General features: G+C 53.6%; 1 protein-coding gene across 9 annotated transcripts in view; it reads left to right on the forward strand.

Moving 5' to 3' along the window:
• Positions 1–8,360: 8,360 nt before the first annotated feature.
• PAX3 (paired box 3) overlaps positions 8,361–13,034 on the forward strand; it is a 79,000-nt gene continuing 74,326 nt past the window's right edge. For 8 of the 9 annotated variants that reach the window (XM_030954850.1, XM_030954851.1, XM_030954846.1 and 5 more), the window contains exons 1-2: positions 10,965–11,269; positions 12,075–12,310. In XM_030954850.1, coding sequence (XP_030810710.1) covers positions 11,185–11,269; positions 12,075–12,310 — 321 coding nt within the window. In that variant the 5' untranslated portion in view covers positions 10,965–11,184. Of the gene's footprint in view, positions 8,463–10,964; positions 11,270–12,074; positions 12,311–13,034 lie in introns of those variants that run through there. The other variant, XM_030954848.1, reaches the window with a different exon arrangement.

Here is a 13,034-nt window from a genome sequence, read left to right on the forward strand (position 1 = left end):
CTTGTGTGTTCTGGTTGTTTAAAACCACACAGAGAAATGCAGCAGGAGTGTGCATCAGTCACACAATCCACACATCTTGCAGGAGAAATGTCACTTTGGGGCACTCTGTGGGAAAGCAGGGAAGACAGGGTAATCCACAACACCATGGGAGAAATCATGGGAAGTACAAGCTACAGGCTGGGGTTTGATCTTGCACTCAGTTTTTTGGCATTTTTTTTCTACTGTGCAGTATTTTCCTGTGTTACTCAGTCTGAAGCACAGGAAATGGAAACACCAAGAAAAGAAACAAAGGCCTGATGCTCTCTCAAAAAATTTTTGACCTCTCCATGATCACAGTTTGGGTGAACTCTGGAAGATCTGTAGTTTCCTGTTGTGCCTAAAGATCTTAACATTTTTGTGGCAATAATCCCCAGTTCCTCTGCCTAACTGAAGCGTACTGGACTCCAAATGGGAAGATCAAATGTGAAGCTTGAGATTTGGAATAGGTTGCCAGATATCAGTCATGTTAGAGCAAGAGAAGGAGAGACAAACAGGAGGGCAGAGCCCAGATAATCAACACACAGCCTGAGTGAGTAATTGTGCTGCAAACTGGGCTGTTCTATCTTACCTGGGACAGGCAGCAACTTCTGCTGGACCAAAGAGCATCTGCAGGAGAAATATCAATTTGTGCTATTGACAATATGTGGGGATGTGTTAGGGTAATCACTACCACAGCTTCTTTAATGTTGTCCTGCTGTGTAACTTGTGCCTTGGAGTTCAATTTTTTAAAAACAATATGTTTTTAATATTAATCCTGTACCTTCAGTGGCACAGTTATTTCTGCTCTCTCTTTTGAAAGTGTCTTTAATAAATCCTGTGGTTGCAGAGAAGAAATTATATTCCTTTTTTACTACTAGCTCACAAGGAGTAAAGAATCACACAATGTTCATTTATATAATAGTGGGTATTCATCTTGGAAAGGCAGGTTTGATAGAAAAACACTGAAGTGTTTCATAAATGGAAGGAATATTGTCTAGTTGATTGGTTAAGAGGCCTGTTTATGGATAGAATTTTCTGGTTTATTATGTATAAAGCAACATAACAGTTACTGTCATATTTCTGATAATTTGAAATTCAGCACAAATCCAAATAATAGAAAAGGAGCTAACAGCAGTGGTTATTGAGTTGTACATCCCTCCAATTAGAGCAATGACCTGTATTTCCTGAAGTGACTGGTAGTTTGCCTCCCGTCTAGTTTTGTCTGGGTTGAGACAGCATTTTGGAAGTATATTTTGAAAATCATAATTAATCATAGTACTGTGGGCTGAGAATCTCCACCTTGTTACTCTGAAAAATGAGTTTCTGTTGGCATTTATACTTCAAAGAACAGAAAAGAATAAATTTCTAGTATTTTTTCCATGTAAGTAAAAAAAAATTTAAAATATGGTGAAGGACATGTGCAATGGAAATACTGTTGCTTCTTACCTTAATGCTCTTTCTGTGTAGCTCAAATCATCATTCACAGGGTGTGTTTTCAAGGCTTGCATCCCAAGGCTTTATGTGTTCACCACATAAGACACCTTTTATGTGTGATAGGAGAGTGAGTTTCTGCACACAGGCAGTCACCACGGGCTGAGAGGTACAGGTATAATTACAGAATTAATGTGGATTCCCTGTTTAAATCCTACAACTGAAGTGGGAGAACTCCTCCAGCTGGCTGTAGTGGTTGTGCAAACAGACAAAAGCCACTGAGTGGGAATAGAAGTGTGTGTGAAGTGCAGTTTCTCTGTAGCTGTGCTGTGTGCATTCACCCCTGGGGCTCACAGCTTTGCTCAGGTCTCGGTGAATCCCAAGGGAAGGGGCTGATGCCCCTTGCTCATGCTCATGACTGGTACAATCCCATCTCTTTCCCATAACAGTGTATTCTCTGCATCACTGAAAATTTTAACTGCTGCTGGAGAAGGCAGTGTTTAAACATGAATGTGTTCAGAGGAATGGTTTTTAACCATCTCTGACCCGCCAGCTTAAACAGTGCAATTGTTAATATTGTGAAATATGTTTATGGACACAAAATTGAGAGCCTAAAATTCAGTGAAATTAAATGTGTCTGACTTTGTCAGAGCTCCTTGTGTACACTTAAACCCTCCTGAGCTCAATGGCCCTTTCCCCTGTGTTGTGGATGTTTTGTATCTCTTCTGTCCTTGTCTGTTCTACCAGTCAAGAGGAGAAGCTTTTCTGACTGCAGGTTAGTTAATTTTTTTGTCATGCTTTATGGCAAAGAATCTAAAAAATAAAGAAAAGATAAAGAAAAAAGATAAGAAAAAGATAAATGTTTATGTTTGCTTGTGATCATCCCCTTTAAACCACATCAGAGGCAGCTCCGTCAGTTGTTCCTTGGTGCAAAATCTCTACACAACCAGTACAAGTGTTCCCTTCACCTTACCAATGGGTCAAGGAAACAATGGGATTTTCATGGCAATATTTTCTAATGTTTCTGAAGGATATTTAAATTCAGTGGCTCACTTTTATTAAAGCTAGAAAATCCTGCAACTTAGCCTGCTTTCACATTTTATCCAGGTGCATGCAGAAATGGAGATGGCTGGAAGAAATGCCTCAACTGCATTAACAAAATATGGTTTGTGTCATGGGGGAGTCGTACATTCATACTAGACATATTCAACTAGGCTGATCTTTGATCAATGCAGCATAAAATACCCTTGCTCGTGTTCAGGGAAGGAGCAGTGTTGGCCTTCTGCCTGTATCTGGTCTTACTGAAAACACCTGGGTCTGAACCGGCTTCACAGCCCCGCGCCTGAGCCGTCCCAGCGTGCTGTGCACATGTCACGCAGAGTGAGAGGTTTGGCATCCAGGTGATCATAATCTCCTACAAATAACTTCAAATGAGAAATATTTCAGCTGTTTTAAGAAGATTTTTACAGTAATCAAATACCATGAAGTTGATTAGTCTCATTGGATTATGAAATTTGAGGGGAATAATTTGAATTATTTTTATTCTTTTTTCTCCCCCAAATCTACTTCTAATTCGTCAGGAAACCTAAATTTTAGACTTCAGCTCATTACAAGTCTCGATGTAAGCTGTGTTTCCCCATCTTACCTCTAAATTGTTTGATCGTTTAGCAAAATCTAACAAATCCATTGTAGTTATTATTTTGTGATATTTTTATTATTAATAAATAGCAACAACAGCATTTAAGTTTTGGTTAAGGTTTTGTTTGTTTGTTTGATTGTTTGTTTTCGTGAGTGAAATTTGAGAAGTAAAGAGAGAGATAAAGATCAAAATTTGCTTTCCTTTAAAATGCAAAGAACGAGACTTTTTATGACTTCGAAAAAGTGATAGTGAACAATAATGCCAGCTTGGTTTCCATGTGGAAAATAAGGACTTGTTAGTTGGACAGTTAATATTAGGAGAAAGAAAGTATTCCTCTGTGGGGAAAAAAAAAATCTGAAACTTTTGAAAACTCTGAAGTAAATTAAATGACACCATAAAATAGAAAACACACTTTCCTCTAGTTAGGTGGCAAACCTTTCTATGTGACAAAAAATTTAGATGTCTCTGCACTACGTAAGTATCAACATTGCTCAGAAAATAGGTGACATTCTAGTTTGGAACTTCCTTCTGCTTTCTTTCTGAAGGGGAGGGAAAAGTCTATCTTTGGTGATGATTATTAATATATTAGTCCAGATATTAATTGGGTCTGTTGCCCCGAAAAGAAAAAAACAACAAACCAAAACCAAAACAAACAAACAAACAAAAAAAACAACAACCAAAAAACCAACCAACCAAAAAAAAACCAAACCAACACTAAAAAATGAACACCCTAAATTCTTTATATTTTGTGGGCAGTTGTTTAATTGTGGCCCGAGGCCGAGCAGCAGCTCTCGGCTCGCTGCGGGAGCTGTGACGGGTTGGTGCCCACGGAAGGTGCCCCGGAGCCCCGCAGCTCACTGTGTCTGCCCCGCTGTGTTCTGCTCAACACGGTGATGCTGTGGCGTTGGAACTGAGCGCTTGGCACTGACGGGAGCTGGGAAGCGGGATCCCTGTATTCCAGCGTGGGATGGGTGGCCGGAGAAGGAAGGAGAAGGCAAAAGAGCGGCATCAGCCGGGTCCCGGCCCCGCTCGGGGATGGGCAGTGCCCGCTGCGGGAGCGGGGGATGGAACCCGGGGATGGAGCCGGGGCATGGAGCCGGGAGATGGAACCCGGGGATGGAGCCGGGGAATGGAGCCGGGAGATGGAACCGGGAGATGGAACCGGGGGATGGAACCGGGGGATGCAGCCAGGGCATGGAGCCGGGAGATGGAACCCGGGGATGGAGCCGGGGAATGGAGCCATGGCATAGAGCCGCGGCTGAAGCTGGCCGCCTCCTGCCCGCTGCCCCAGCTCCGGGATTCGCCCGCTCCTGCGGCGGAGGGCACGGCCGCAGCTCCAGCACCGGCAACACGCTTCTCCGGTCCTTTCCCCTCCTTCGTGATTTCTTTCTCTTTCCTTCTTTCCTTCTTTCCTTCTTTCCTTCTTTCCTTCTTTCCTTCTTTCCTTCTTTCCTTCTTTCCTTCTTTCCTTCTTTCTTTTGCTCTTTCTCATTTTCTCTCCTTTTCACTCTCTTTCTCCTTATCCTTTCCCAAATTTTAATTCAGTTCGTCTTTAAAAGTATAAGCGGTGAAATCATATAGCTGTGGGCGAAATACCGATTAATGAATTCAACGTCTGTGCTAGAAGGGCCGCTTCTCCCTTAATATCGTTAATTCCTGGCTCAATCATATTGGACGGAGGGTGAGGAAGCAGGGAGGGAAGTAAGAATGTCCCGGGAGACGTTTGGGACCTTTGGGATGGAGTGCTGGGTGCCTGCCGGTGCCTGTCTGTTGGCAGACCCGGAGCGGGTGGCGCAGGGCCGCGGGTGTTCCTCGTTTGTCCGGCCGCTGTGCAAACCCCTTGTTCCGCAGGCGAATGTATCCGATGGTCCGAGCTTCGCGTTCCTGCAGCCTCATGGTCTCTGCTGCAGTGAAACTGCCGGTGGAAATCCATGGTGACACTGCTGGGATTAATAATCTCTGGTGTTTTTACAGGTAATTAACGAGGATTAGCAATGGGGCCGTTAACTGCGGAGGAGGCGCGGAAGGCAGACGCGGGATTCCCGCCGTGACCCGCCCGTGTGCGGGGACCCGGCCCTGCCCTCCCGGCGGGGACACAGCACTGCCGCCGCTCTGTGACACGCACCCGAGCTCGATGGTAACATTTAAAACCATAAATAAATGAGTTACACCGCCTTTCCCTCCCGTGTGTTGGCAGGGAAGGACGGTCCCTCCCCAGCCCGCTGGAAGGAGCCCCCGGGGCTCTGCGGTCCGGGGCCCGCAGCCGCTGCCAGGAGCGCAGATGTGTCCCTGTCCTGGCTCGGAGGGCACGTGGCAGTGCGGAGTGGCAGCTGTAGGATCGCTTACTGCAGGATCTGGTAGCAATCAGAAAGGTGAGGAGTTAGTGGAATACATGTTGTATTTATTGCCATTTTACAGGGGGACAGAGGGCGGCCTTCGCCCACGGGCAGCCTCGCCGCTGACGGGGGGATGGATTTCGGCCCTTCCCGGGGCCACCTCTCACCCCCTGGCTGTTTGCTCCCTCTCACGGCTCCCTTCGGGGCCCCTGGGATGAGTTCTACCTCGGATATTCCCGCCACGGAAATATTTTGCCGTTCCCCTGCAGATTTCTCTTCCGTCTGTGATGCTGGCACAGGCGATCCCCGAGGATGTAACCCTCGGAGGAAACTCTTCCTTAGGAGTGACAGGGGCAGGGTGCCCTCCTTTCCCCTCGGCCCGGCCAGCCGAGCTCGAGAGTGGTCGCGGACTCGGCTCGGGGATCGCGGGTGTTCTGTCCCCTATTTCCCCTATTCCTGGCCTTCTGCAGACCCTCCTCCCGTACTGAGCTGCAGCTCCTCCGACTGCCAGGCGTACTGTGGCTGTAAATTAACGAAAACGTAACAACTCAAAAAGGAAAAAAAAAAAAAAAAAAGAGATGGTGCTGAAACATGCGGATGGGACATAAAAGCGATGGAAAAAGGTTCAAAGCTTTCAGTGATGACTTTTCAACCTTTATTTATGTGCCTATTAATGCAATATCCATCATGGAGATACGCATCTTTATCCTTTCAACTGATATGCTGGGAATCAATTGGATATGCAGATTACATTTCATAAGTTTCCAAATGTTAATCTCCCCGGCCCTTTGCTGGCAATTTCTTTTTTTTTTTTTTTTGCCAAATAGTGTTATGTTTCTGCCACCAAAAAAAAACCCAAAATAAAATAAAACAAAACAAAATTTAAAAAATAATAATAAAACAAGAAAACAAAACAAAACCCTCAGTAAAAATAATTAATCTTTAGGCTACTGTCTCTATTTACTGCTAAGGCTTGGGCCCAGGTGCCAGCCCAGGAGCCAGCCCCTCCTGTTTGCTCCACCGCCGGCTCGGGCCCTCCCAGGGCACCGGCCCGGTCCGGGCTTCTCCGGGGCGGAGAGGCCGCGCTGCCCTCGCAGCTCGGGGCTCTGGGGGCCGGGGAAGGTGTCCGAGCGGGTGCTTCCCCCTCCTAAACTACGGCTGCTTCCCTCCAGCCTTACAGCCTGGCGGCTGGGGAAGCGTCCCGCCGATCCCAGTGCCCCGTCCCGCCGGTCCCAGTGCCCCGTCCCGCCGGTCCCATCGCTTCCCGGGTGGCTGCCCCAGAGCACGGCGCGGGGCTCCGTCCCTCACAGCCCCCGGCTCCATGAGTGGTGTCCCCGGACACCTCTGGGTCTATAAACGGGAGGGGTGATGTGCGAAAACAGGGCACAGAGCGGCTTTCCTCGGAGGGCTCCATGGCGGAGCTGATCTCTGAGGGTGACACTGGGCTATGCGGAGCTGCCTGTCGCTGTGGTCGGGGGCTGTCGCGGCGGGGTGCCGCGGGATGCCACCACCTGCTGCCTCCCTACCTGCTCCGCTTCTCCGTCCCACCAGCCCCGACACTGCCCATCGCGTCCCCTCTCGAAGCAGGGGGTTCAATAACCGTTCATATTACACTGATGCCGAGTTTCTTGAACAGTATCGAAGTTTCTCTTCTGTGCCATTTTACAACTCGCCGTCCTACGGGCGTCACTCTCGTCCGAGCGCGTCCATAGCGGTTTGGTTTAACGCGCCTCTGGTCCAGGGCAGCCCTCGCACGTCCCCACGCCTGGCTTGCGGTGGGGAAGGATCCCCCTAACGCGGAGCACACGCTCGGGGCGGGACAGCGGTCCCTGGAAGCCGCAGCCCCGCAAGTCCAGCTGCCCATCCCGCCGGGCACACGCTCCTCTCCGGCGGGCAGCGGCTCCCGGCTCTGCCCCGTCCGGGAGGCCGTGAGCGGGCGGCACAGGGTCCCCCAAACACACACACACCCGCTCGCTCTGAGGGAGGGGGTAAGAGGGAAACCTGTGAAGGGAAAGCCGTGAGGCAGAGGGAAGCTGAACCGAGCAGCCCCGAGGGTCTCCTCGGCCGGAGACCCAAACCCAGAGGGGCTTTTTTTAGGTGTTTATGGCGAGGACAGCGTGGAGTACGAAACAGCAGTTGCAGGCGTCTATACTCAATAGTTGTGCCAGTCTTGACTTCCTTCGTTCCTTTTGGGGTTTTTTGTGTTGGTGTTTTTCAGTTTTCTTTCTTTCCTTTTCTCTTTCTTTTCTCTCTTTCTCTCCTACTCCCTCCTCCGCTTTCTCTCTTCCTTTCCTTTCCTTTCCTTTCCTTTCCTTTCCTTTCCTTTCCTTTCCTTTCCTTTCCTTTCCTTTCCTTTCCTTTCCTTTCCTTTCTTTTCTTTTCCTTTCCTTTCCTTTCCTTTCCTTTCCTTTCCTTTCCTTTCCTTTCCTTTCCTTTCCTTTCCTTTCCTTTCCTTTCCTTTCCTTTCCTTTCCTTTCCTTTCCTTTCCTTTCCTTTCCTTTCCTTTCCTTCTCCAAGCATATTTTTGATGTATCAAACTCTGTAATCTCCTCTCTACCTCCCTTGGAAATAGCCAGGGACTTCGCTTCGAAACCCGTATGAGAAATGAATTTGTGCACGCAAAACCGGAAACAGTGTAATTGATTTTTTTCTAATAGAGGGGAGACCAACACTGTTTATCGTTCAGAAATGATTGCCTGTGTTCTTAATAGCTGTAATTTTCACTGTCCATTTGATGTGCTGCAGGTTTAATATAGAGCACTTACTAATCCAATTAAAAGTGCACCTGGCCTGGAAGAGCTCTGTAATTAGCAGGAGCGTTTTTAGCTATTTCCACTGGAAAACCGTGAAATCATCTCTGCTGGCCTAAAGGACTGTAATATGGGGGTGGGGGTGAGGAGGGGAGGGAGGAGCGGGGCCAGGCATTCGTGCCTAATCTTTTTGCCTTGAATTTTTCACAGTTCCCGTGCGGGAAGATGAGGCTGTTTCATCGCGGGGCACTGGTGTCTGGTAGCGCAGGACCGCGAGGGCGAGACTAGGTGGGTTTCACGCGGCATTTTCCTGCCGTCCAGGCAAGCCCGGCCCGGGAGCCCGTCCTGGGGAAGCGCGGCTCGGCTTTGGGGCTGCGGGGTCGCGCTGGGGTTGCGGGGGCCCCGGCAGCCTCACGGGGCCGGGCGCGGAACGGGCAACTGGAGCTGCGGGAGCTGCCAGCGCTGTCGGGGGAAGCGTCCAGGCCCTGCCCCAGCCCCGAACGATCGCGGGGAGCAGCTCCGGAGCTGCCGAGAGGGTTTGTGGCTGGGCGGCACGGGGTGGGCCTGGGGCGGCCCCGGGCGCGACAGCGGCTCCACGCAAAAACACGCGGCACGCACAGCAAGGCGCGGCGCTAAAGGAGGGGGGAAGCAGCTGTGAAACACTGCCCAGGCTGGCTCTCCTGCCGGGATGAGGGGCTCCGCTCCTCCTCCTCCGCGGGTGAGGGGTTGAGACAGTCTCAGTCCGCACCCCTCCTCGCGTGGACGAGGATTACTGCCCACAGCATCACGATGGCACCCGTCCGATGGCTACCAAGGGTTTCTGCTCCCGTGCTCGGGGCCGCAGCGGTACCGGTGGGCAGTGAGGTGGCCGCGGGGATGCTGTTAACGCCGGGTGCACTTCGTGCGGCCCTGCTCCCCGCCGCGGGGTTCCCGAGCGAGATTTAAACCCTAAGGAGTTTAATCTCTTTTTTTAAGTGACACTTCTACCGACTCCCTCCAGTAACAGGCGCGTGGCGAGTGCCGCGGCGTGGTCCGTGGAACGACGGCTTCTGCCGCCCCGGCCCGCGGGCGCTCCGCCGCCCGGCTCGGCCCGGCTCTCACCGGACTGGGTTCCCATAGGGCTCACTGACGGGTTTCCCACCGCGGGGTTTGTAGGACACAACCGCTTTGTAAAATACACGCTGACTTTCACTGAGCGTGAACTTTTCCTGCTAGCCTCTTCCTCGGGGTGCGGGAGCGTTCCCGGGCAGCAGCCGGTGTTTGGGACTGTTTGTGTGCATTTGAAAGCAATGGAAACCACTCGGTTTGATGGCCGGCGCGTGGGGCTGGAGAGAGAGGGACCACGGGCCAGCGGCAGCCCGGCGTGCTCTGGGTGCCGCTTCTTCTGCCCACTCCTCGTCCCCCACTGCCGAGCGGATCTCGATGCAGACTCCGAGTTTCCCCGGGGGCCGCGCCGTGCTGCTGCCGGTCCCTTGACGGCCGGTTCGCTTATTATTAAGGCTCCGGGTTTCTGCCTAAATAACGCGAACCCCCGCCCACCCTGGGGCCGGCCCCGGCCCCGGCCCCGCAACGATCGTCCGGCTCGTAAAGGGAACGCGGACTGGGAGCCCAGAAAACATTTTCCCCCTTCATTTCAAAGGAGGAAACCTGAGCGATTCTCATCCTTTTGATTGATTAAGGTCTTGAATAACTTGAAGCTCGGGAGTGACAGTTCCTGAATAGACGATTGCAAATAAAGAGCCCTGTGGAAAGCCGGGCTGGCACTTCGGAGTGTAAAGGAGGCGAGTTTGCTGGCACTTACCAAGTTATAAATAAAAGGCCGTGCACAATGGTACCTTCTCTAAGGACAGACAGTCTTTACAACACTCCTGGCGTCATATCCTGCTGTGGGCACTCCAGCTCCGAGGCAGACTTTACCTCTTTTATTTTTCCAGCAGTTTAGTTTGAATACTACAATAAATTCCTGGGAACAAACGCTTGTTAGTAAGACTTTAACATGCACTGCCTTGCACCCATGCACATATAAACGCTCACGCACACGCATGAAACGCAGGGACACCCTTATCCCACCGGTTTTTAAATGCAGACATCCCCACGGAGATCTCACTGGCAGCTCTTCCTCTCCAAACAGTGAGCACCATTTGTTCCAGAGATGTTTCTTCTGGACGGAGAGAGATTTCGGTTCAAAGTAAATAAGTAAAAGGAAAGAATAAAGGAACACTTTTTTCTTTAAAATTAAAAACGTTGTTGCCCCCACCCCGCTGCTGATGCTCGGGGAGCAGAGCCAGGAGAAAAAACGCTTCATGGCAGCCAGGCGTGTGCTGTCCCGGGGAGTCCCGCAGTGACACGGGGTCCTGAGGGGTGCGATGTCCAGGCCGGCCCGGTTGGTGCTTCTCTCCCGGGGCTGGGGCGGCCGTCGGGGTACTGAGTAGATCCCCATCCCCGGCCGCCCTCCGCTTGCGGGGAAAGGATCCAGCGCGGCTCTGCCCGCGGGGTCAGCGCGGGGCCGTGCCGTGTCCTGCCGAGCCGAGCCGCGCGGTGCCGGTGCCGGTGCCGGTCGGGCCGCGCCGCCGTCGCGCCGGCCGGGCCGATGGGCGAGAGCCGCCGCTCGCCCAATCAGCGGGGGCGGCGCGGCCGGGCCGGACGGCGGTGGCCAATCGCGGCGGCGCCGCCGCGGAGCCGCGCCGGGCACGGAGCCGATAAATGCTCCCGGCCCCGCGGCCGCCGCTCCCCGCCGCACCGGGGACACCGCCGCCGCCCCCCGCCCCGCGCCCGCCCGCCCTCCCTGCGCCCAGCCCGGCGGGGCTCCGGCCCGGCCCTGCCCTCCCGGTGCGGGGCAGCGCGGGTCACTGACAAAGGGGCAGCGGCGGAGCTGCCTCCTCCCCGCCCCTCGGCGGCATCCCCCACCCCCTCCGGGACCGCTCCTGATTCGGCGGGGCCCGCTGACAGCGCGGGTCTCCCCTAGATCAGCCCTCACCTGGATATAACCCTGCCGGCCGCTGCCGCTGCGATGACAACTCTGGCCGGAGCTGTCCCCAGGATGATGCGCCCCGGGGCCGGGCAGAACTATCCCCGCAGCGGGTTCCCGCTGGAAGGTAAGGCCGCGCCTGTGCCGCTCCCGGTCGGGAAAGGGATAACCATTCCGTGCCGGGACCCCGGAACAAAGCGGCCCCCCCGGCCCGCCAGAACCGGCGCGCGGAGTCCTCCAGGACAGCCGCTCGGCTTCCCCCTGGGCCGTCAGAGCTGGGCTTGTCCCAGGACGGGCACGGCTCGGACCGCTGCAGCTCCGGCCTCGCACCCCGAGCGGCCCGGCCCGCGAGCAGGAGGTCGGCCGCACAGCCGGCCCCGGTTCTCTTAGTGGAGTGAAGGGGGGTGATTTGGGGTGCCCAAAGCTGGGGGAAAAGTTAGGGAAAAAAATTAAATTGGGGTAAAAGCGATGCGAATCGAAAGGAAATTTAGAGCTGTGGGTCGGGCCGCTGCGAGTGGCCGCTCTGCAGGCAGCGGCGGCGTGAGGGCCCCGCGGGGCCGGCACTGCCAGGCCCGTGCCCGACGGAGGACGGGCGGCGGCCGCGGCTCCCACCGCCGCTCCCGGGGACACTGCGGCCTTCCCGCAGCGCTTCCCCGTTCTCCGCCGCAGTCGGGCGGGCTCTGGAAGCCGGCTCCGGCTGAGTGCAACAGGTGAAGCCCGCGGCCGCCTCCCTGCCCTGCCCGCCGGGCCGGCGGCGGGGGCTCCCCGGGAGCTGCGGGCCCCGGGTGCGCGGCGGGGCGGGCGGGGGTGAGTTGCTTCATAGAAAAGCAACGACAAAAAAACAGTAACAACAACAACAAAAAAGACGCAGCAGGATCCGAAGGAGACGTTAACGCCATTTACCCCCCTGCCTCCCTTCCCTCCTTTTCTAGTCTCTACCCCTCTAGGCCAGGGCAGAGTCAATCAGCTCGGAGGAGTGTTTATCAATGGCAGGCCTTTACCCAACCATATCCGGCACAAGATAGTGGAGATGGCCCACCATGGCATAAGGCCCTGTGTCATCTCCCGCCAGCTGCGAGTGTCCCACGGCTGCGTCTCCAAAATTCTCTGCAGGTACCAGGAGACGGGCTCCATCCGGCCGGGGGCCATCGGCGGCAGCAAGCCCAAGGTGAGCCTCTCCTGCCCGCCCGGAACCGGGCAAACCCCGGTCGCGGTGGCGGGGAGCGAGTTCCGACAGGGACGCGGCCCAGGCTGGTCGGCACCGGGGTTTACAGGCGGGACGGCGGCCCCGGGAGGGCCGGGGGACCGTGCGAGGCCGAGGGTGGGTGCAGACATGGACGCAGCACCCCCGCCGTGTCCCCGCCTGTTGCTCTCAAACTTCCCGAGGTTTTAGAAAATATTGTTGGAGTTCTCGGCAATAATATTCTTTTAATTAAGGTAATGCTATTAAAAACAACTCAAACGAAAGTAGGGCGAAAAGGGCATTTTTTTTTAGCGCTTGGCTTCCCGGAGCCCCGCGTGCCCCACGGTCATTTTCCCCGCAGGAGCGCTGGCGGGCTCGGGGCTGCGGGACGGACCGGGACGCGATCGGTCCGGTGCTGGAGCTGACCCAGCACGGCTGGTTCGGACCCTGCCCGCTTTCGTTGAAAGCGCCACAAAACGACCTGTATTTCTGTCGGTCTCTTTACTGTTCCTTCTTCTGCTCTGTTTACTTTTTCTCTCTGCTCTAGAGCTGCGTGTATTTATAGCTACGCCACCGAAAAGTTTGCGCTAACAATAACGGAGACGAAATTTTTTCCTCAAGATTAGGCTTCTCCTTCTCTAGCATTTTTTTCCCACTAAAGCCAAGTATAGGCTTGAGTTTTTATTGGAAAATGTTGCTAGATTCTCCC

The sequence above is a fragment of the Camarhynchus parvulus genome, chromosome 9 (genome assembly GCF_901933205.1).
Source record: "Camarhynchus parvulus chromosome 9, STF_HiC, whole genome shotgun sequence".
Classification (NCBI taxonomy): Eukaryota; Metazoa; Chordata; class Aves; order Passeriformes; family Thraupidae; genus Camarhynchus; species Camarhynchus parvulus.